Below are 24,489 nucleotides of genomic sequence, written 5' to 3'. Positions count from 1 at the left end.
ATTTCCAGAAGCTTAGTAAATGAATATGCCTTGCTAGGAATGAGCTGATAAAGTTTTGTAGTACAACAAGTGGAACCTATCAGTGTGGGTGTTTTTGTGTGTGGAAATAAAGAAAAGCCTTGGATTTCCTGATAATGCAGACTTCATACCATTGAGCAATATGAAGAACACATATCTGTTGACAAATTATTTTAATTTAGTTATAGTGTCCAGAACTCTATGTTGAATCACTAAAATGTCAAAATATCTGTGATCAAATGGGATAAAATATCAAAGTACTTGAAAAACCTTTCCAGTACATAAAATTTGTGACTTTTGCTTTTCTGTTGCAATGTAGGCTTTTAAAAAATGTTTTTGTATTCCTCCAGGTCTAAGGCAGGTTCTGTTTTAATGCCACATGGCATTAGAGTAGAACTGTGGTCCATGTTTGTCTTGTCCTCTCAGTAAAGCCAGGGTATAGATGATACAATAGGGGCTGCAGTAAACTCCCCAAATCACCAGTAATCATTTTAAACAGGTGTTTGCACAGAAAATGCTAGTGCCATGAAATTCAATGTACAGCTGCCAGCACTTGGAGAGCTTTCTCTTCTTCCTTGCTTTGCATTTCCAGATGCAGCTGGTGTTGAAAGCCATTGGAAATGCGGGACTGGCAGCGGCTTCGCTGGCTCCTGCTCTGAGCTCGTGCGCTGCCCTGAGGAGCCGTCCCGTGGAAATCCGCCTCGCTGCTGTCCAGGCCTTCCGGCGCGTTCCCTGCGCGGCCAGGGTGAGTCATTTACTGTCACAGGTGACTGATGGCTTCCTGCCACTGCCACACATTTGGGACTTGGAATAGTTACAAAACACACAAATGGATGAGGAAGAAGAGTAGGCATGTTCCAGCAAAGCCCTTCTGCTGTTGGAGGAGAGGGTAGAACCACCCAGATAAGCAATCCTATAAGGAGCTTTGCTGCAGCTGAGGTAACACATCCAGTGACTGAGGCAGTGTTTGGGACTTCTTAACTAGGCACTTCAGGTGGGTGCCTTCTGTCTGCAGGGGCTATGGCTGAGAACCCACAGGACTTGATTTTTCCCATAGTCTGTTTCACTGTTTAATTCTCCAAAACATAAAGTATTAATGTGAGAAGCTTGTTGTGATTTGCAATACACTGCCATAGTTAGAACATTTTGTTAAATGTTTAATGGAAGAAAGTTCAAGACTTGTTTATCTCTAATACCTTGATACTTAGAAGAATGGCAAAGCCAGGAGTGCTGGCCTGGGTAAAGCTGACAGTCCTGCTCCAGAAAAATAAGAAGCTCCACGTGGACTTGCACTTGGAGAAGCACCTTTCTATGGCTTTTTAAAATTTAATTTCAGCATGGATTGGTGTGATTCCCTTATTCTGCAGTTATGAAGCTTGGCATTGCTCATTGGACATATTCAAAGTATGAAGTCTGTTTGTTGTCATATACCACATCACTGTCTAGCAAATTAACTGCTGAATTGGGTGGACTGAGGCTGTTAAATGCTAATAAAAATGTTTGTACTATCACTCACCAGTTTCTTAATGCCTGGCAGTTCACAAAAAATGTTATCTTGGTTGATACTGGGGAAATATTGAGCAGAATAAATTTGTTGCTGGCCTGCTCTTTGATTGAGACCAAAAGTACTGATCTGAATAGCTTATGAACAAAGCCCTGGCCATTGTCGTCTGTGTACTGGCTGTAGCACATTAGAGATACAACAGACAGGTCTCCCATGTGGTGGAATAAGACCATCCTTAACAGTTGTGCTGGCAGGAGAGGCTCTGTGTTGCAGCGTCCTGTACAGATTTGTCTGTGTAGGATTCATGGTCATAATGACACTTTGTTCAGGAAATTTGTGGATGAGGTAGTATAGACAATGTGTAAATACAAATGTATCCATGTTACACAAAGTGACTTTGCCAGGTATAAGGCAATAGCTATAAATATAGCAATAGCTCTTTGAGAACAAAAACCCACCAGGACCTGAAAGTGCACGAGGTGTTCCAGGGGAGTGAATCGTAATTGTCTTTATCTTTTTGTATTTTTCTCTTAGAATGCTATATTAGTTCAGCTGTATCAAGCAAGCAGCGAAGATGTGGAAATAAGAATTGCTGCTTATTATATAGCAGTGAAATGTCCACATGAAGAGTTATTTAAACAAGTACAAAAAACTTTGCTGAAAGAGACATCCAGCCAAGGTCAGCCAAGCATCTCCTGAAGTCTTACATGTTCCTAATTGTTACTTCAATGTGACATTTACTTTGCAGGTGTAATGGTACCAATCTATATCAGTTTTTATTTAATCTCAATGCTTTGTGTATTGTTTTTAAGTAATTGTTTGTATGATTGTGACATTTTATATTGAAATTGTGATACCATTAGTTTAGCAATAGTAAGAACTGACTTTTCATAGAATTAGTTCCTTCTACTGTCAGCATTTCATTCACTGAAGGCTCCTGAGAAGGATATATGGAAGAGCTTTGATGCTCAGTGCATTAGAAATACAAATTCATGACTGCAAATTGCATTTTGTTGAGAAAGAAGCAAGTGGCAGAAAAAATGTTACGATATTCTAAAATGGTTTCACCACATTCAGTGAATGATGCCTCTAGACTAATCCCTTGCATTTACATCTGTCATGAAGAAGCAAACATGAGAAGGCTATCTGTAAGATTGTTTGCAGGCAGATGAAAGCAGGCTCTGTCTGCCCTGTGTCTGGATCCTGGCCAGCCCTGCCTTGGAGCTGGTATCCATTTCCCAGGATGTTATGTCCAGACCAGTGTATCCTGCAGTGATTGTGAGTTCAGGCTCAGCCTTGTGTTCACCTGCTGATGTGGCTTGTGCTTTGGAGGGCACTTATTCCTCTCTGTTCAGAGCTCAGACAGAGCATCCACCTCAAAATTCCTGTCAAGGTGTACCCTCAGTGACTCCTCCTGGTGACTCCATGTAACAAATTTAATTTGTCTGATTTATGAAGGAGCTCTACAAGTCCATCCAAAATGTTATGCGTTTCAAACAATTTAATGCAGTACTCATGAATATTCTTAATTTATTTTCTTTGTCTTTTGTTGATGTGACAGCTAAATAATTTATATAATACTTTTGAATACTGAGTGCTTTTGAAGGCATAGGGCACATGTTAGTTTTTAGCTCCACATTCAGAAAATGAAATTTGAAAAGAAGAAGTTGTATTGTGAAAAATGCAGTTACATCATTATTCAGTGCCTGTGCATTGAACTAGCACTGGAGCCTAATATCTTTTATCTTCAAGAGACAAAGAAGCCTCTATTTAGGAACCAGACTCCAAAACATAGGGGAAATATTTTCCCCCATGACACAGCACATACATAGCCAAACTGGGACTTGACGGTGTCATGCAGAATTACTAATTCTAAATCACAATTGTTTAGTTGTATGTGCCTTTTTTTATTTAATGTGCTGTTGCAGTAGGTGCATCTGACTGATTTTAATCATGCTGAAAATGAATGGATTCTTTTGTGGTCAGGGGAATGGCTTAGAATGAATGGTGGTATAAAAATGGTGGTATAAAAATTCCTGTATCTGTTTTTAAGACTCCTGTAATTTTTCTGATTTCCACATGCTTTTCTTTGTTGAATTTTAGTGGGCTCCTTTGTGTGGAGTCATCTCTCTCAGCTCTTGGAGACAGATGACCCATTGAAGGAGCACCTTCGAGATTCTATTCCTGATGAAATCCTTAGCAAAGATTTTGACTGGGAGACATGGAAATATTCCTCATACTCTGATGTCACCTTTCACTCAGGTATGTGGAGTTGTAGAACTTAATACTTTGTAGCATATGGATTATTAACATCCCACATGGCTTTTCTGACCCTTTACATATTGCTCCAGAGAACATTTAAGATAATTTTTGTGAACATCAACTTTTAATTCCTTCCTTAGTTAAGTTCCTTTGCAGCAGCAGGGGACTGGGATGTTTTTTCTTCTCCTGATCCATGTGCAGTCTTTGGTACAAGGAAAGAGTCAAACTAGTTTCTTCCTGTTTTACTATCTGTTCTTTTCTTTTCAGTGAAAATCCTAGATGATGTTTTTTCAGATTACATTTTGATTTTCTCTCAATTTCCTCCAGTGCATTTATGTATCTTATGTATTAAAAACACTTCCCTTTTGATATCAGTGAAATAATACCCAGTAATATCCAGTAAATGCAGAATTCCAGTCAATGGAAATTACTTACAGTAATGACTTTGCTGTATTAAAAAGTTAAATAGTTCCACCTGTTGACAATGTTTCATTCACCATCTTCTTATTGAGTGGAGTAACAGTTTTCCAAAGAATTATGAATTTTGCAAAATATATGAGGACAGCTGACAGACATCTATTTTCCATTGCAGCTGGTGCCGGTGCAAACATGGAAGCATCAGTGGTCTTTTCTCCTGCATCTTTTCTACCACGATCAGTCATGACAAATTTGACTGTTCACTTCATGGGACAGGCTATAAATCTCCTGGAGGCAAGTTTACGGATTTTTTTAATTGTGGGATTTTTTATCGCCCTCCTCAAGTGACATTTGATATATTGAAGTACAAAGCATTTTCTGTTTTCCTGTTGCAGTTCCTTTAGCAAAATGTGCTTTTCACTGCTGTAGCACAGTTGCCTCAGACTGGGGAATCCTTTGTGTAATGGCCTTAGTCAAAGTAAGAGCACTGTCACTCTGCTAGTGCCATGCACTAGGAAAGTGACTTATACTCAACTCTTGTTGATTCAAATGAAACATTAAAGTCAGTGCTTCCTGAGACACTCTAGCTCCTGTTTAGGACAGTAAGATTCCTTTTCTTGATCTACAGTGGAAAATGGATTGACTTGGGTACACTGTTGCTTTAATACAGAGATAGACTCATTTGTACTTAGCTGAAGTCACTGTTCTAGTGCCATTTACCTTCCAGTGCTTGGCACATTTCAGTGACCTGCCTGTGACCTCATCATCTTTACCTGATTGCCAGGTAACAATGTGAACATGAAAGAAAGAAAGTATTTAATGTAGCCTTCAGATCTCAAGTTTAAGCTTGCAAGAAAACAACATTTTTTTTCAGTGCTTCATACCCTGAATTTATGTGTGTTAGTAATTCTGTTTTAAGTAAACTTCCAAACAGAATCTTATTCCAGAGCATGAAAAGGATGTGTTAGTGTTTTCCAGCCAAAATAGCAGTATCCCCTTTTGGCCCATCATGGTGTAAATGGACCTCAGTAACTGAAGGAAAAAGGATCTTTATTTTGGACTGAGCTTTAGGTATCTAATTGTTTTGGGAAGATTTAGTACTAGAATATCCAGTATTGAAGGCAGAATGCTAAACTTTGTAGACTACTGTGACCTTGCTTGGCAAATTTTTTGTGTTGGCTACATCTGGTTGAATATTTGAATTTCTGCTTTAGAACTGGCCGTGGCCTGTACATGTCACTGTTAGGCTTTTCACTGCTGCATGCTTTTCACTAGGTTGGTGTACGATTGGAGAATGCTGAAACTCTCATAGAGAAGGGTTTTGGGCCGAAATCTTCTACTTTCAGTGACTATTTTTTTGGAAACACTGATGAAACAAGCCACAAGTCAGAAACTCCAGTGGAAACAGCAGAGAAAGTCAAGCAGAGGAACCCAACTTTGAAGCAATATAGCCCCACTGATCATCTTGTGAGCAAGTCTGGCAAGCCAAAGCTGAGAAAAACAAAGAAAAATTGTCTTGGGAGAAAATACAGTAAAATGAATGAGTTAGTCAAAAAGGTAACTGAATCTGTATGTCTTGAAAAAATGAATGACATTGCCCAGTCAAACAGGGCCCCATCTCACATTGGGCAAGTGCTCTGGATTACTGTGACTCCCTTGCATAAAGCACTTGTAACTCGTTCTGCTCACTTGCGGAGAATTTAACAGCTGTAGAAAATACAGAGCAGCAAAGAACCAGATCTTTAGGGTTTTTTCAGATTGTTTTATTATCTCAAAACAATGACACCGAGCCACGGGATTATGTTGCCTGTGTTTTGGGCTTCCTCTCATTATTTTGAGCTCTGGTCCCTTTATGCTGGTGTCCTTCTGTCGATTGACTGCTGTGACACTGTAAACAGCAGCTTGATGTTGAGTTCCTGAGTCCTGTTGTTTGCAATCTGACTTCCCAGTTTGGTGTCAGATGTTAGACTGATGCTTTGTGAATTTACTCATTTTTAGAGAGAGCTATGTTTTATGTACACAACAGGAAAGCTCTGAGAATTTACTTCAGTTGTTGATATATTAGCTGGAAAAATCAGGGACTGTGATTAATTTAGTTTGTCTTAGATCATCTCTCTTCTTGGACTCACCTTCTTAGGGTTTCTTCTTAGAGAGTAAGCTCATGATCATGTTGTGTTGCTGTTGTATCATAGAATTGTAAGGACAGAACATGTGAAATTTTTACTTCCTAGCAGTTTATTTAGCAATCAAGGCATCCCTAATGTTGTTTTGAGATTGTACTTTTCAAAGCTTCATCTGTTTGTGAGTGTGTATAGTAATACTTCTCCTTTGGCTGTCATGTTAGGACTGGACATGACCAGTGTTTATAGTGGCAGCCAGCTTGTGTGCTGTGGAGCTGAAAAGAACATTTACTAATCCGGGGTCTTAAGTGGTCTCCAAAGTATTTGTAAAAGGAAGGTTTAATGTTTCTTTACTAATAGCATAGCCTGCATTGAGGAATTGTTTATTGTGAGTGTGAAAGAAAATTATAACACACTTTCTTTTTTTATCATGCCAGTTCAGTGAGAGAACAGTAAAAAAGGAGGCGTTGAAATGTGAGCTAAGCGTGAAAATATTTGGAAATGAACTTAGCTTCTTAGATTGTGAAGATTTAAGAAAACAAATGAAACATTATTCCTTAAATCTAGCTGAGTTGGCCGTCAAACTTCTGAAGGTAAAAGGAGCCTTTTTTCTATTTGAAAGTAAATATCTTGAGAAACTGCCTTCTGACAGATATGTTAAAGATACAAAATATTACTTGTTGTTTTTCTAAATTGAACTCTAAAAGATATAAGTGTGTATTTGTTTTAAACAGCATTCAGTACATTAGGCAAAGATTTGTTCTGCTGTCTAATGGTTCTTGCTTCTCTCATTCAAATCCATCCATGCTTAAATGCAAAATCTTTTTTTAACTGGAGTAGGACTGGTGCCATGGCCATAGGCAGGCTTTGGGCTGCTTTCTTCTTTATGTCCCAGATCAGCTCAGGTAAAAACACTTACAATAGACAGATGCAGTCAAAAGTTATATCTGGCAAATTTATTGAATGTTAGCTCTATTATGCAAAATAATATTCTGGGTTTTGATTGGGTTTTGTTCGCCACAGGGGCAAGAGGTCCAGTTCAATAAAAGGATGAGCTTGGCCACTGAAGAGCTGCATTTTCCAGCAATTTCAGGCTTTCCTGTTCAACTGGCAGTCAATGCCTCAGCAGCAATCAACATAAAAATCAAAGGGAATGCTGATTTCAAACAACAGTCCAATTTCTTTCTAAATGGATATATCAAGCCAAGGTAGTAAATGCTGCAAATGTGTTCCTTTCACATGTCCCTGATGTAAAGTAGCAATTCCTGATCTGAAAGTTTTGTGTGAATGCCTATTAATTAATTCCAATTAATTAATTGATTCCTGAAGAACAAAAGCAGTCATCATCCTTCTGTTGCTGAGTGGTTGCCATGGTGTGAGGGCAGCAGTGCTTTCCTGTCCTCCTGTCTGATTTTGAACTCTTGCTGTGTTTTTCCAGTACTGGTTTAAGCTGACTATTCCTCTCTGTCTCTAAATGAAACTCCTGAATTGTTGCATGCAGATGATTTTTTTTGAATGTTTTACATGTGACAAGTGGATTTTTCTTGGGATCAAATAATGCTTTTACAGGTTATGCATGCACAAACCAGTGGAGGATTTAACTCTGTGTTTCCTTACCTGGTTATTTTAGCTTTTGTACATACTGAATACATTACTAAACTTTACTAAGTGCTGTACAGAGAGAGAGAAATTTGTCCTGGGATAGTCAGTTCTAATTGCTTTCCCTTTCTTAATATTTCATGCTGAAAGCTGCATTCAAATCCCCTCCTTAGGAGATACAGTGTAACTGTAGAAAGTTACACTTTCTAACTATAATTCATGTTAGAAAGTGTGTGTTGGTGTGCATGCAATCTTTTCAGTTATTTCCTGAAACAAAATAGTTCATGATTTTAATCATAGAATGTACTGTGTTACAGCATCAAGTGCTGTGCATTTATTGAAGAGGTTTAAATTAAGTGCTTTAAAAAGAAACTGCATTTCATAGAAGGATATGTACATGAATCTTTCAACAGTGCATTTGTTCAGCTTTCTGTCCAAATGGGAATTGTGGGGACTCTGGGACAAGCTGGCCTAAAGTGGTTAACAGGAATGAGGACATCTACTAGTCTTGATGGGGGGATCCAGGTGAAGAAAGGGAAAGAGCTCAAAGTTTTCTTGAACACTCCAGAAGAATCTATGGAGATAATTAATTTCAGGTAAGATTAAGCACAGCCATCTTCAAAAACAGTAACTGTTAACTTTCTTGATTATAACTGACAATTTTGCTTAAATATTGTTGTAACTTTAGCATCATTGGTTTTAAGTTATTGTTCAAAATTCTTGGTTGTAGCTCTAAAGTCTACTTCAGAATGGTGGATGAGACAGAAGATATAGATGTTTTCCAAGACCATGCAGAAACCAGATCTTGCACTAGGGAGGAAGGTGAGTTCAGCTATTTTGTTTGTCTTAGAAAGGCATTCTGAAATATCCATAACAGATCATTTTATTCACTAGAGTTTCTTTTTTCACATATTTTCTCTAAAAGGTCTACAGTTCATTTTCGTGTTTTCTTTGTTTGCTGTTCTAATTGAATGTTCAACTGTTGTCTTCCACTAGTATTTGAGATTATTGGCTGGCAGCTGTGTTCTGAAATGTCCTATCCTGACCCAGCCAGTGGTTTGGTTTTCCCCCTCACTGGACCTTTGAGAGTGGCTGTGACGTTAACTAAGCAAGACAGAGGCCTGCAGCAGTACGTGCTGGAAGCTGCCTATCACTACATAGCTCAGGTACCACTGGCACGCTGGGCTCTGGCTTTAGTTGCAGTTTGCTCTTCTGGTGTATCTCAGTACTGCATATTCAACCCTCTGCATTCCAAGCTCTATGTTATTGTTCATTCCATTCCCACTATATGGGAAGATATGTTGAACACAAATTACTGATGCTGATAAGAGGTGTATATTCTTTTTATCTACAAAACAGCACACACAAACAATCTGTTGTCTCAGTGTAAGAGATTGTTTTATAAATGGTGTGCCAATGAATGATGTGGTTATCCTTTTTTTCTTTCAGGAGAATTCATGGATCCCTAGTGAAGCTGTCTTTCACTTCTTCCTTGGGACTCCAAAGTCAGACTTGAAAAGAGATGTTGGTGTTGACTTAAGTTTTAGTGTCCCACAGAAGAAATTCAGAATCCAATTTATACAACCTAAGAAAAAAATTGAGATTGATGGTAGGTTTTTCAGCTAAGAGCCTGATCATCAGCTAATACCAGTTAGGAGAACTTTATTGTATCAGTTAGAACTTAATTACAATTAAGTGAGAAATATCAGCATATTTCACTCACTAATCCAATGCTGAAACTACATTATTATGTGATAACTGTCAGTTTACTCTTTTAGGTAGCAGCCATTCCCAATGGGGTTTTCATCTTGGTTAAGACTATATTTTGCACAGTCAGAGGAACAGTACCTGGTTCCTAAAATCACGTTAGAGAAGAAAGCTGTTATCAGGATTGATGAATTGAGGATTAAAGAATATGGTGCATTGTTCTGACATCTTTTACATATGCTGATCTTGCCTTACTGTTTCAGTTTGCTGTGTTCTGTTAGTTATGAGATTGTTATTTGTTGCTGAATCAGTGAAGTACTGACTATGATATTGTAATGCATTGTAATAAAAAATAACATTTTAATCACAGTGGAACATAGAATTCAGAGTCTACAAACCACTGAGGAAATAGAAACTGATAAATGAATGGTAATAATATAGACAAAAATTTTAGCTTCTTTGGCTTGCTGGTCAAGTGATGTTTTGTGTTGATGTATTCTACAATATGATGTATTTAGAATTTTTTTTTTTTTGATCCTGGTTATTTCCAAATGGATTGCAAGGAAGCTTTACCATCACTGCGCAAAGCTTTGTGTGCACAGTGTTCTGAGCTCCTGAAATGTCTCCACAGCACAACACAACTTACAAGTTTTAGCACAGGCCTAAAGGAAGTGCATAAATCAATTCCAGAACTAAGCTGTTTTTGTTGGAGACAGCTTCATTGCCTCTTCTCAATTATTCTCCTCAGAATATATTTTCAAAAATACTAGTTTATTCTGAAGACACCTTGCAAAATGCCTTTGCAAATTCTGATCCTAACTTTTTTCCTTTGAGCTGATATTTATGTTTTTAATCTCTCTGTATCTATTGTTTATAAAAAGAATACTGTCATTTCAAGTACAGTCTTATGAAGCATCACTGAAAGTAAAGAGTTTTCTTTTTCTCTAAGGGAGGATTGAGTTTTCCAAAAATTCCCGAGTTGGACACCTGGAGCTGATAGTGGATGACCAAGATGTGTATTACATTAAGGTATGTTTGCATTTTGTGAGGTCTCCTTCTAGCATGAATACTTACATAAAAGCACAGAAAAGAAAGGCAGAGAAAATACACGTATTGAAGAACAGTTTTGTGAGCAGTCCATCAGAGAAATTACCAGTTCTCCTTATTACATATTTTCGAGATAGATTCAGTGCTTAATTTCAACCTAGATCTCTGTGAGACTGCCAATATTTTCAGTAACACCCTAATAATTTCTGGCCTGGTATTGTAACATTTGTAGTGATTTCAGTCCTAAAACCAGCAGAAGCTGAAGGAAGTAGCATCTTGCACCACTGTGACCTCTGTGTAACTGGAAAAACAAATCCATCCTTCCTCCTCATTATTTATCAATGGCAAGTTTTAGGCTTTGTGGGGTGTGGAAGGTTTGTTGTTAGATGTATAGAAAAACATTCTTCCTCCTCTTCTGTCATTTCTGAAACACCCAAGTCTATACTATTGCTTTCTTAAAACTTAACTTATGTTGTTGAGCGACTTGGGGTTTGCTTTTTGATTTGTTTGTTCTAGGGAATGGCAGATTTGCAGAAGCTGAGTGGAGAGCAGAGATACATGACCCAGCTGGAGGTAAAACTGATAAAGCAAAGCAGTCCTATCATTTTGTCAGGAAACATCACTAAACAGCTTGGCAAGAAGATAGCTTTTTCAGTATCTCTGAATAATTTGTTGAAGGAAGCTGCATTTCTTTCAGGTTAGAGGACAGTAAGTATTTGCCTTATAAATGCAGGTTCTGGAACTGTTATTTGTTAGGGTTATCTGGTTTGGACACTTATTCCTTAAATTCCAAGTCCATAAAGACTGTTTTTTAAAATTACTATCCTGCATAAATTAATACAAATATATATATATTTCAGACTAGAAGAAATTTTAAAATAAGTCTGTTTTGAATTATTGTTGGAAAGGGTAGAGGAAATAATAGAAAAGGAATTATTTGATAAAAACATGCCAAAAAAGAACAGCTGTTTTTCACTTTTGTTGGTATAAAACAATGCAGAGACACATATTTGTAGCTGAATGTCTTAAAACCTGCTGTTCTAAAAATCTTGAAGACTTTTTTCTCATAAATAAGCTAAGAGAAAAATACACGAGAAAGTATCAGAAAGAGAGCATTAATATTTGTATAACATCAATACATTAAAATAACACAATGAAATAAAACAGTAATTTATGTCTAAAGCTCTCATTTTTGACTGAAATGTCATAGGGTTACACAGCACTTTCAAACAGAACTAACTAACAGAACTAAGGAATGCAGAAGGCAGTTTGTTTTTGGAAGATGATCTTTTGGTGAAGTTTTCATACTTAGTTTTCACATGGATTGCCAGTGACTGTATCCAAGCCAGTTCTGGTCTGATTTCAAACTCCTAGCACCTGAGAAAACTTGGCTGCACCAGTTGTGCTGCTGCAAAGCCACAGGCTTGCTCTGACTTTATGTAGAGGTGAACATACGTGTTCACACCTTAGGGCTTAGTTAATTAAAAGATCTGTTTGTCTGAATTTATTTCCTTTGAGAAGCAGCTTTGGCTGCATGCATTTCAAAGCTTGAAGCAGGTTGTGAGAAGTGTGGTCTGCAGGCCACACTGGAGATGGAGAAGGACACTGAACATCCAGCTCTGTGTTTTTTATCTGTTCACTACACAGGAAATTCATAATGGCCCTTTTGGTTTTCCCCACTGTAGTATTCCTTTGATAGCTGAAGTAACTTCAAGTTCTACCGCTGCATAATCATTTCTCTTCTTTCTGTAGCACTTCTGGAGCAAAAGGTTGATGATAAGCTGAGACAATACTCGTTGGAAGGAGATATTCACCTTCCAGGTGTTCTTGGAGTTCACGCCGTCGCTCTTCTCCAGCAGCGTCAGGGATTGTGGTCTCATGGTCTGCAGATAAAATATGGACTCCTAGGTACACTGAAAAACAGGGAAAGTAAAAGTATTCTGTATTATTCACTTTTCCTACAAGATTTGCCTCTGTGTATAGAACACAGTAGAAAGATTTCAGTTAATTTTTACACTATGATCTGAAACTCGGAACAAGTTTCTCTTTTCAGTTGGATAAGCTTTACTCTTTGAGTCTGCATATAAGAACCATTTTTTTTAAATGGGCTTTTCACAAGCATATCCATCATTAGATTAAAAATCACTTTTTCAGTGAGAACTGCTCCTAATTAATTTGTGTTTTCAGATGATTGCATGCATGCACTCAATAATATGAGGCGTGGTTTCTAGGAAGCAGCTGGCTTTGCTCCCCTGGTTGCAATATAGGAATTGTGTTAATTTTGTGGGACAAAGCAGGTGAACATCAGTGCAGTTATATCAAAGCATTGAATCCTTGTAGTAGCTAATAATGATAAATGTTATAGGGGGATGGTTTGTGCTACCTCTGTTGCACCTTCAGTGAGTATATAGCAATATGAGTTATAAAGTTTTCTTAAACCTATGCAAGTGCAGGCATGACCTCATAATTTTGCTAACAATGGCTTGCTGATCACAGTATCTTATAAGCAACAATCAAAACATACCTAAAGACTTAAACAGTACCTTAAGATGCCTGGCTACAGCTGTGTAATTGTGCTGTTAGATACTTGGAGCATAGTTACACTTTAGTTTAAACCCAGTTTGACAGATATTCCAGCTGAAGTGTTCAGCAAATACTTCCTTGGAGAAGAGTTGGATTTTTCGTTTTAAAAAGTAATCCTAGTTATTAGGTGGAACTTGAAATTCATTATTTTAATTTTCTTGTCAGTGTCCAGAAGGGCTGGAAGTTCTTTTTTTTTTTTTAAGATGAAATGTCTTGTAATATTATGTGATACCAAGAAAGCTGCAAAGCTTGATCATGATTAGTTTGTAGTTTTTTTTTACTTCAACCAGGTAAAATTCTGTTTAAGTAATGATGTTTGTGCTTTCCTTTGGATTTGTAGGATGAATCAACAAGTATATAGCTGTAAAAATAAACAAATCTCACTTTGATGTTCTGGAAAATAGAAGTATTGAAGCCAGTGCCAGATTCATACTACTAAGATTTTGAAATATTAACTCTGATTTACTTGAGTAAGTAACTTTGTGATTTAACTTGAGCAGAAGATGCAAAAAACCCTTGCCATGAGTGCAGCACGCAGCAGAAAGTTCAAGTGGAGACAGGTGCACGGGGCTTCTACAGACTGGAGCTGGGCCATGAGTTTCACTGTGTGCAGGCTCCCACCTACAGCCACCAGGTGGGTGCTGAGCCAGGCACTCTGTGTGTCACCTGTACTCAGGGCTCTCAACATCAGCAAGAGATCACAGCAAAAGGCAATGCTCTCCTCTTTAGGTTCACCTGAAACATGAAGTGACTGCATCTTGGATTTCCTCCCAGATGGAAGTGAACTATGGGAAACATTGGGATGAAATAAACAACAAGAAGAAAGTGCTGATCAGCCAAGCCTTTAAGAACAGCTCCAGTTCATCTGTAGTCAGCTATTTCCTGGAGGTAATAGTGGTGGATGAAAAGTAAGACCTTCACTTCAAATATTTAACAGACAAACTAGGAATAAATTTTGATTTTTTTTTTATTACAACCTTTTTTTTTGTAAGTATGGTGTGTAGTAACAATATAAGGCAAGTACCCAGACCTAATAATTTTGAGCTAGGTGTGGACTTAGCTCAGAGACACAGAATCTCTGATATTTGCTAAAGATAAATTAGAAGATAATACTGAAAAAGTTGGGGTCTAATTTGCTCTTAGGTTTTTGCATTGTTAAGTCATATAAAATGAATGTGTCACCAAAGCAGCTTTCATAAATATTTACAATGTGGAAGGAGTGCACAGGTTACAACAACTCAGAATATTACAGCATTGTTCTTTATTAATCTCCTGTAGTTCTAACAAATGCATATTAATGAAACCTCAGTCTGTAATTGGTGAGCATGCATGAAAATGGCAAATGCACAAAGGCAGAAGCTGTGACCTTGCTGCTTCTGTGTGTGTGAGTAACTTATACAGCCCTGAAAATGGGATCTTGTTTTTATTTAAATTTGCTTCATTTCTTTTCCAGTTTACCATGCAAGTCCTGGAAAAACAGATGAATTATAGAACCCAGCTGCAGCACTTGCACACCTCTCAGGTGTATTTGCAGAGCAGCACCAATTTTGAGGTGCAGTATAATGACCATGTACCATTTGTGGCTGGGCTGCAGTGGAAGGATGCATCCAGAAATGGCCTGAAGAAGTGGGAAGGTGAAGTACCACAAACCACTTCCAGTCTGTGATTAGAAAAGCAGGCATTGGAAGCTGCTGCCAGGTTTTTCTGAGCAGTTTTGCGTGAGTACAACAGAATGATAAAGATGTTTGTTGGAAGAGAGAGACCCTGGAGGTTGTCCAGCCCAGCTTCCTGCTCCAGTCAGGACTGTTTCTAGCAGTAGATCACATCTGTTGTGGCTTTGTCTAGCTGAGTTTTCAAAATCTCCAACCTGGCTGGCTGGTCTCTTCCAGCAGTTCCATTTACACCAGTGAAGGACATTAATTTCATCATATAAAACCCAGAGATTTTAGCCATTGGGAGAGAAAAGATTGATAGTAGCATTTTAGCTTCATCCTGGATCTTATCAGCCTTGGTGTGGAGTTAGAATCCAGGTAGTTTGAAACCTCATGTTTCTGTCAGCTTTAATATATGTCCCTTGCAGGTGGGTTCAATATAGACACCCCATGGCTCTACCTGTACACAGCTCACAAACTGCATCAGCCTCAGCATTCTGCTTATTTACTGACATCCCAGCTGACAGCTGGAAAAGCTCTCTCCATTAAAGACCTTGTACTGGAACTATTCTATAAAGATCAAGGCAATGAGAAGGAAGGAAAAGTTCACATTTACACACCAGCTACCACATACCTGCAGGTTGGTGACATGGTGCTTTGCAGGGTGTATGGCTTTGGGGACAGGGCTCTGTGCTATCACTATGCTCTGACTCCGTGGTTTCTAAGTTTCCTCCTAATTTATTTTAGACTGTGCTATGCAATAGAAGTTTAAAACTGATTTCATCATAGTTGCTGTTCATTAAGCAATGTGATAGACTTCTGTCACTATGCAATTTGACTTATGTTTATCATTAAGATGTTCCTTTATCAGCTTTTCCTCCTTAGGTCACTACAGCTTCAGGCACAGTCATGGAGAAATGTGTGAAACATTCTTGAATGAGAAAAAAAGGTTCATCAACTATTTAGCTTTTTGTCTCTCCCTCATTTGGAGGAGATAAAATAAACTTTGAACTCTGTATGGTAATTTGGAATATTTTGATAATGGAAAAAATGGCACACATTTCTTACAGTTCTCGTAAATGATCATTCTGTCACCTCTGTGCTGTGCTGCTGCACAATGGAATGCAGTCTGTCCTGGCTCAGCCAGCCTAATGTCTTTGTTTTTCAGGCATCCACAGTTAATCATCTTGGGAGGAATGTTCTGCATAGCTATAGTGAAATGATCTCTCTGTGGAATCAGCTTGTGAAGAATGAGATTCATTTGGAGAATAATGAACGAGCCAAACTTCTCTGCTTTAAGATAAAGAGTACAAAACAGGAATTTAACTTCACAGCCAGCTATCAGAATCTGCCCACGGTGAGAAAGAAAAACAAAAGCAATTTTTTTGACTCAGCGCTCTCTTCCAGAAAGATGTTATTGCTAGTGTTGAAACTTAAACCCTTCCAGTACTGCATTTATTTCTGTCTGTTTTGACAGGCTGCAGTGTAAATCTAGGTTCAAAAATAAAACAAAAACTTGTGTGGCATAGTTTGGAGTACTTCTCACCTGTTAGGGAGCCCAGACAGTCAGTCAGGGAGGACAGGGTGAAGAGAGACAGCATGACTAAAAAGAGAGCTGGAGATGTGGTTACTCACAACTTGATGAAGATGTATGAGAAGTGTAGAAGATTCTACTGTGCTGGAGAATAAGAATCTCTTGCCTGCTAGTGTGCACGGTAACAGCCTAGGTTTATATGTTATTTTAATCTTTACATCCCTTCCAGTCTTAAAATAATTTTTGCTTTGCTTGATGTCTGTGGCACAGGAAGGGTAATCAGCAGTTTCTCCTCACAAGAGGTACTTTGATCAGTTGCTTTGGTCCACTCACACCTTGCAGGAAGTCTTAAAAAGTGTTTTTCTAAACATAGCTTTGAAAATGCTTTTTCCATGCTTTGAAAATCCAGTTTGGTTTTTTATGTACCAGAGCTTGCTTATGTTGCAAGTGAGTGACACTAAAGGGATATATTAAGGGGCATTTGTCTTCTGCTGGAGTGAGTTTTCTACTGGTGGCACTTAAAATCTCCATTAATCTCTCAGAGGATTAAAACTTAAACTTCAGCAGAAATGGTTTTTCTGTGAAGTGACAGCCTTGCTGCAGCCCTTTGAACAGCATGCTTTCCATACTGAGGTTCCTGAATATGAATGCAGTAAATCTGATACAATTGTCCTTTCCTGTTCTGGTCTCATGATTTGAGTGCAGCCTAAGAAGACAAACTTTTCTGTGAAGATTGTATGGAGAGATTATAAAAGTCTGCCTGTTATACTGCAGTGTGAAGGTCAGATAAAAGAGCTGAGGAAGGAGAAGATGCTCTATCAAAAACGTGCAACCCTCCATTTCAGGTTGAGTATTCATATTTCTATCTTTTAAGAATGTTTTGCCTTGAATTTAATGTGCATCTTGATGCACTTAGGAAATGTTCTGGGCTTTACAAAGTGAGAATGCCACATGCACAGGGTCTGTTCTTTATCCCATCTGGTTCCCTCAACTTGCTCAAGTACAGCAGCTTCATGGACTGGTTATTTGCATCTGTTAGATTTTGGCCTCTTTGTTGAAATGACAGTGAACAAAAGCTGTCAAAGGCAACAGACCATGTGTGCTGTGGCATGTTTGCTGGCAACTCAGCCAGGCATATAACCTCCTTTCCTGAAACAGCAGGATTTATGGTGTGTCCAAACTTGTATGTGATGAGAAGTTCCATATCCAGATCTGATTCTCTGTGCCATCCATGTGCCTTTTTCCTAGTCCTTAGGCATTGTATAGTCATTCTAAAGCCAGAGGTATCCTCTTAAAACATGTAATAAATGGTCTTGTTTAGATTTTGGAATATGTTTCCATTTTCTGATGAGAATGAGTACACTGCTCTTACATATTGGCTGTCCTTGAAATTTCTCTCTTCATTATCCATTACTAAAGCCCAGCCTGAAGGCCTTAGTAAAAATGTGTGCTCCAATTAGAGACATCTGGATGACTTCTGGGGAGATCTCAGCTTTCTTAAGGCACAGCAGCATCAACAAGAGTACACAGGCTGCCTTAGGAGGCCCTGTACAGCTCAGAGATAACTAAAACACTTGGAGGTGTCTTTTCAGTAGAGAAATATGTTCATGAAGAGCTGTACCAGATATTCTAACATGTGTAAAGGCACTCCAGCGTCTGCTTACAAAGGTTCATGCATGCTTCCAAGAGGTCTGAATAAGTAAATGTGCAGAAATATTTAATGAAGTCCATAAACCATTACACTGAAGTAGTAAACCTCTCCTAGAGCTGTGTAGTGCTGAACATCTGTTGCACAGGATTCTTGGCATGTCGACACTGTTTCTACATAAAGCATAACACGTGGATAGGTGAGATTTCCAAACCTGCCAGGAGCTTTTGGACACTCCTTATTTGAAATGAAGTCTTGGCCATGCAGGTATAGAAGGTGTATATGCTGGTTATACATGTCAGAATTTTAGAGTAGCACCTTCTCCCATGCCCTTCCAGTCATTTACCAAATTCAGGATGGAAACTCTATCAAAAATTCAGGTTAGTGTGTGGAGTTTGTATGAAGTTGTCATTATGCTCTGTAGTTCCTTAAATGTCCAGGCCCATGTGTTTTGCTTCTGTACCTGACACCCTGGTAGTAACTGATAATTTTGGTTGAACTCTGCATGATTTCTTGTTGTAGTTGTCTATTAAGATCTTTTACACTATGTTTATTTCTTGGTTTTTTTCCAGGCATCCTTTTAAAGTGCCTTTTCTGCAGAGCTTCCTTCTGCAGGAGACATTTACTGTTGACAAAAAGCAAAAGCACTATTTCATGGAAACAAAAGTTTTGATAAATGGGGTGGAGGAAACAGTTCAGACTCTCATACTTGGTTACCAACCTGAAAACCCCTATGTGAGTTATCCAAAAACTTCCTTTAGTCTGATAGACCAAAACAACCTGCAAATGAGTGGTTTACTGCGTATTACTTACGTTCCTTGCATTTTCTCTCAAACTTCTTTCTAGATTTGTGCTGGCTTAATTCATCCTTACAACATCAGGATGTTTCCCAAAGATGTTGAAATGTGCATTTTAACTCTAAGTCATCAAAATGTGAGTCAATTTCCCATTAGATTCAGTTAGGAGACATTCATTACCTGTTTATGTACACTTTATTGTCTTTTCAGACCTCACTTGCTACAGGTCTTTAGTTTCTCACCACAGAGCTGCTGCAACCAAATTGTTCAGAGGGTGATTATGTCCTTGGTACCTCCTTAATTTTGTAGACTAATATGTTGTGTAGTAATCTATTATAAGAATACTTCGTATATTATTTTTAGAATATTATTATGTATGAGTGTTGTTAATAAAACACGTACTGGGGTGGAATGGATTCAGGGTTCTCACTTTATCTAGCTGTATCTATTCATCTTTCTTACCAAATGTAGCTATTTTTCCTCATTTTCTTTTCTTCTATTTTCCTCATTTTCTTCCTCATTTTTGTCATTCTTCTTCCTCATTTTTCATTCTGAGCCAAAACACAATAGATTGAAACTGTTTCATTTTTCATAATGTGTAGGGATGGCTTCTCTGATCTTTCTTTATACACAGGGTTAATACTCAGTGCACTTTGCTTACTCCCATTCTTAACACACAGGTGAAGCATGAGCTTGAGACTGTCCTAAAGGTGAATAAGGAAGATGTTCTCAGTTTTCTAGGGAGATATCAGGACAAATCCAGTGAGGCAGATTTTAGACACCTTTTACACATGGATGTGACACACTCGTTCCAGGTACTGATGGGTTTCATTTTTGGTATTTTTTATGTCTTGCTGATTGTTTTACTGTGTTGTCTTTAGAATTATAATTGTTTGATTAGAATTATAATTGTTTGTTAAATATCCTAAACCAATCAAGTCCTGGCCCTGACAAATAACTGTAGGTATCTCAGTAGATTCAGTTATGTATCTATAATTTCTGTCAATAATACTTGTAAGGCACACATTGACCTTTTTTCATGCTTTTTTTTTTTTACTACTTTCAATATATTTTTCAGTATCTTGTGATATAACTGATAAAATTTGATACCACATTTGCTTATATGCATCACCCCCTTCATGCTAGAAGTTCAGACATTAAATCACATGAGGCAGTTGGGGGAATGCACTGCTCTGTTCTGATACTTTACTTTGTCAAATAGCTTGAGTTTCCACAAGCAATGGCCTTAAGTGGGGAGCTGTTCTCCAGGCAGACTGAACTGGAACACTTAGACTGTGGTGTGAGTGTAAAAGCCATCATCAACAAGAACATGTCTTCACAGGTCAGTCCTCTGGTCATTACAGTCTTGTTGCTTGAACTTGAAGCTTTTGCATTTCATACACTCAGTGACTATACTGGACAGGTGTAAATTGTTAGGGAAACAGTTAACTTTTGATGGTTAGAGTTTGTTCTGGCTAGGTAGTAACATGGGGTTGGAATAGTTGGCTTGTGTTTTGGCTGAAATTCAGAAAACTCTTAAAATCTAATTAAATTGTACTTAAAATTCAGTGTAGCTCACATTTTGTTGTGACAGGGTTGGAATAAAGACAGGGAGATCACTTACCCATTACCTTCACAGACAAAACAGACTCAATAGGCATAGGCAATATTAATTCAATGTATTGCCAAATAATATTAGTTAAATGATGAGAAACAAAGATGAGAACTAAAAACTGCTTTCCCCCTTTGCTCCCCTCTCTGCTTTTGTCCAGTCCAGCTTGTTGTCTGCAGTCTCATTGCTCAGACTGATGTTTCAGTATTGTGTATGATAAACTGAGATCCTTAATGTCCTGCTCTCCTTTTTCTCTGTGTGCAGGCCCAGGCAGCCCTGAAGAGTTATGGTGAAAACCATGTCAATGGCTCCCTTCACCTTCATTCCAATGGAAGGGAAGTGCTGATGCTGGAGGTCGATGTGAACAATGAAAAGAGGAGGAATGCCAGAATTGTTGAACTGAGGGCTTTTCTCCATCAGACAGTCCTGACAAATCCAGAATCAGTACAGCTCCAGCTCATGGGCAAAATATTTCCATCAAGGTAGAGAAATCAGAATGTTGGTTAATTGAGGAACTGAAGAGTGTTCTGGGATACAAATTTAAATGTAACTACTTTCCTATGGCTGCAGCAAGGCCCCTGAGTAAATGCCAGTTCATGTGTTATCCCTACTATTGAAATACTTCTGCTCCTTATGTTTCATAAGTTGATATAAGTTGTGTTAATGTCTTTTAGCTGCTTTCCAAGGACTTTGTATAGAGAACTTTGAGTGAATAGATAGTACAAGTTATGCCAGTGGAAAAGGGCACTTCCCAATGTTTATTATAGGGTTTTTAAAGTATTGGAGAAAGCTCTGAGGTGGCAGAGGTGGGAAATAGAAATTTGGCCCTCTAAGTTTCAGCTGATTTTTCAAATTTCATAAATACAAAAGTATGCAGTGAAGAATTTTAGAATTTCTGCAGAGGTCCCAGTGTTTACCATTTGGATAGGATAAGGAGAATAAGGAAATAAGAGTTAAAGAAATCAGAAATTACTACAATTTAGATGAAGCACATTAGATTTACTAGTAACACTAAAAATAAGATAAAATATTCCAAGAAGGGTATTTAATGTGGTTCTGCAGTATGCTTGCAGTTTCGTGCATTAATTTGTTTAAATACCAGGGTAAGCCATAAGAGAGAAATTTATTGCAGTTCACAGGAAAGAAAACAGAGCACTTAAAATTTTTGGAATGATTATTTGTTTAGGGTTTGTTTTACAAGGAGAATAAAAACAAAAATAAACTGTTGAATGTTTCTGGAGAACAGCTAAAAGGATGCAGTCTGTACAGACTTCAGTTGCTGACTGAGGCAATAAACCTTACTTCCCTGAACTATGTAGTTTTGTTCTTCCCATGGAGTGGATTTTCACTTGGGTTTTACTTGTCATCAATCTTTCAACAGGGCTCCAATTTCTAGGAGGGATAACACTATGAAAACTGGAGTGATTGCTTCACTTTTAGGTATTTTTTGTAGTATACTACAGTCTAGAAAGTCAGATAGTTCAGTGGATAGTTTGTTGAAGGCCATGTGAAAATTGCGTGTAGTCTTATACTTACAACACAAAATTTTGTTGCTTCAGCAAGTTTCTCTGAAAAGCTGTGCCACATTTCTCCAGCACTCTTCAATTCAGGGCCAAGATGCAAGGAAATATTGTTGTTTCGTTTACCAAACTCAAATGATGGTCACACTTATAATTATTTTTTAAACTGTATTCTCAAATGCTGCTTTTAAATCAGCACCAAAAATATATTTCATATTGTGACAGAGAAGGCTTAGTTTCCAACTCAAAGATTCTCAAGCTCTTTCTTTTATTAGGAACCATAACAAAAGCATTCAAGAAATTTAAAGAAAAAATTAGTCTGCCAATCTGTAAATCTTTACTGAGGAATTTATAAACATCTGGTGAATAACATGTGCTGATTGCAGGGCATCTGATTGCCTGATTCACAACACTGGAACGATTGTCCAGAAAATCTATGGAGTCTCCATCCTTGGAGACTCCAAACCTGACCACGCACACTTCTGAACACCCTGCTCTCACTGATCTTGCTTTGAGTGAAGAGGGGTGTCTTGACAAACCTGAATCAACCATAATAATATCTTACTAGCAATTTTTATGTCTGTCTTTTTAGACTTCTGTTGTCTTCAGACTTGAAGCTTAATGAAAATAGGCTTCACATGGATTTCATGGGAGCCAGGGAGCAGAAAGCTGGTTTTGTTTTGTCCCTTAATGGAAGAGTCCAACACACTTTTACTGGATTAAAGGCCATTCCTCATCTCCTTTCTCTGGATGGATTACTGAAGTGCAAAAGCAACATTCATGATGGTACTCTGTTCCTTTGTGTTTTGTTCTAACCTGCAGCTATCTAAGGATGCTGCTTAATTTTAATGTAATCCTTCCTGAGCTGCACAATGTATTCAGCTCTGGGCCCCCAACAGAAGAGCAATGTGTACCTGCTGGAGTGAGTCCAGAGCAGACCACAGAGATGATCAGAGGGCTGGAGTCCCTCTGGTCTGGAACCAGGCTGGGAGAGTTGGGGTTGTCAGCCCGGAGAAGGCTCCAGGGAGACCTTAGAGCTCCTTCCAGTGCCCAAAGGGGGCTCCAAGAGAGCTGGAGAAGCACTTTGGTCAAGGGGGAATGTCTTCAAACTGACAGAAGGCAGGTTTAGATTGGATATTAGGAAGAAATTCTTGTAAGAGTGATGAGACAATGGAACAGGTTGCCCTGAGAAGCTGTGGATGCCCAATCCCTGGAAGTGTTCAAGGTTGGGCTGGACAGGGCTTTGAACAGCCTGGGACAGTGGAATGTGTCCCTGCCCATGGAATAGGGGTTGGAACAAGATGGGCTTTAAGGTCTGTTCTATCCTGAGCCATTCTGTGATTCTGTATAATGCAGAGCAGAGTATTTAGCATGCAAAATGAACCATGGGTCGTTGGGTTGAGAGTATTTTTCAGTGAACTAACATAGTTTGGATTTTTCATGTTTTCATGGATTAAAGGAAATAGTGGGTGGCCTCTTTCCTCTTCTGAAATGTGGGGGCTGACTTGAGATTCCCACTCCTTTGAATGGCTCCATGGGTGGAGTAGGTCACTGCAGAGCTCTGGAGGGATTGTTTAGCCTTCAATTACACAAGTCAATGGATGGTCACAATCCATCTGTAAATTTTCCTTCAGAGGGACTGCAGTATAGTACCTGGTCTAACGGCACAAGCAGCTTGGTGAATAAAAAGGAACAGCTGCCAGAAATAGTGTTATGTAATTTGTTTTAGACACAGGCAGTCACTAGTAGAGAAACCCTCAACACTGAACTGCTTTGCTCTCTAAATTAGGCAAAATTATCTAGTGTAATAAATGGAAATTCTTGTACTTCCTCCTGGTATTAAAGTAATTGTTAATTTACACATTACTTCTAAAACTGTGTCTATTTCTGTCCTAAGAAACTCTCTCCACAGTAACAATTTCTGCCTGTTACAGGTAACATCAATGTGATGGTCAACAAAAGACTGTATGGACTGCATGTCAGGAACAGGAATGTGTTTGGGAATACCACTGTGCACAATATCACTGTTGCCATGGTTCAGAATGGCAGTCAGGCAATCCCAGGGGAGGCAAGACTGAAAGGACACCTGGAACTGAGTAAAGAGAAGAAAAGAGGGCTAGCTAGCTTCCAGGTGGATGAGAAGGCTCTTTCTGTAGATTTTTTCAATATCATGGATCGTGGGCACGGCAGAGTCAGTGGGACTTTCACACATAATGTCGACTTTTTAAGAGATGCAGGTAGGAAGAAAATCTGACTTGAAGATGTGGTTTTACAAGGTGAATTTATCTAAATGACTGCTAACCAATAGAAACAAATGAATTGTGTTTGCTCACACCAGAACAAAATGTCTTCTAGTCTTAGCAGCATTCTTTTTAGTATTGTTGAGAAAATACCATAAAATGGACCCAGAAATAGTTCAAAGAGTTTTGAAATACTTCAGAGGAAATTATTTCTCTCTTGTACATCTCT

The 24,489-nt window shown here is 38.4% G+C and overlaps 1 protein-coding gene across 1 annotated transcript in view; it reads left to right on the top strand.

Annotated features, from left to right (window-relative positions):
- The window catches only part of LOC135281659 (uncharacterized), a 76,800-nt gene that overhangs the window by 17,121 nt on the left and 35,190 nt on the right, over nt 1-24,489 (top strand). Inside the window, exons 13-39 of the mRNA XM_064390708.1 lie at nt 611-763; nt 2,057-2,201; nt 3,626-3,784; nt 4,377-4,495; nt 5,477-5,758; nt 6,759-6,914; nt 7,345-7,529; nt 8,334-8,516; nt 8,651-8,742; nt 8,917-9,086; nt 9,370-9,529; nt 10,577-10,656; nt 11,191-11,371; nt 12,427-12,582; nt 13,758-13,891; nt 13,987-14,145; nt 14,711-14,891; nt 15,338-15,549; nt 16,078-16,266; nt 17,149-17,288; nt 18,664-18,826; nt 18,938-19,024; nt 19,569-19,703; nt 20,111-20,230; nt 20,765-20,982; nt 22,613-22,806; nt 23,955-24,257. Of these exons, the coding sequence (XP_064246778.1) occupies nt 611-763; nt 2,057-2,201; nt 3,626-3,784; nt 4,377-4,495; nt 5,477-5,758; nt 6,759-6,914; nt 7,345-7,529; nt 8,334-8,516; nt 8,651-8,742; nt 8,917-9,086; nt 9,370-9,529; nt 10,577-10,656; nt 11,191-11,371; nt 12,427-12,582; nt 13,758-13,891; nt 13,987-14,145; nt 14,711-14,891; nt 15,338-15,549; nt 16,078-16,266; nt 17,149-17,288; nt 18,664-18,826; nt 18,938-19,024; nt 19,569-19,703; nt 20,111-20,230; nt 20,765-20,982; nt 22,613-22,806; nt 23,955-24,257 (4,456 nt within the window). The remainder of the gene's footprint in view (nt 1-610; nt 764-2,056; nt 2,202-3,625; nt 3,785-4,376; nt 4,496-5,476; nt 5,759-6,758; nt 6,915-7,344; nt 7,530-8,333; nt 8,517-8,650; nt 8,743-8,916; nt 9,087-9,369; nt 9,530-10,576; nt 10,657-11,190; nt 11,372-12,426; nt 12,583-13,757; nt 13,892-13,986; nt 14,146-14,710; nt 14,892-15,337; nt 15,550-16,077; nt 16,267-17,148; nt 17,289-18,663; nt 18,827-18,937; nt 19,025-19,568; nt 19,704-20,110; nt 20,231-20,764; nt 20,983-22,612; nt 22,807-23,954; nt 24,258-24,489) is intronic.

Source organism: Passer domesticus, chromosome 15 (genome assembly GCF_036417665.1).
Source record: "Passer domesticus isolate bPasDom1 chromosome 15, bPasDom1.hap1, whole genome shotgun sequence".
Taxonomy (NCBI): domain Eukaryota; kingdom Metazoa; phylum Chordata; class Aves; order Passeriformes; family Passeridae; genus Passer; species Passer domesticus.
The sequence above is the reverse complement of the archived record's forward strand: the minus strand, read 5'-3'. Positions and strand labels throughout refer to the sequence as shown.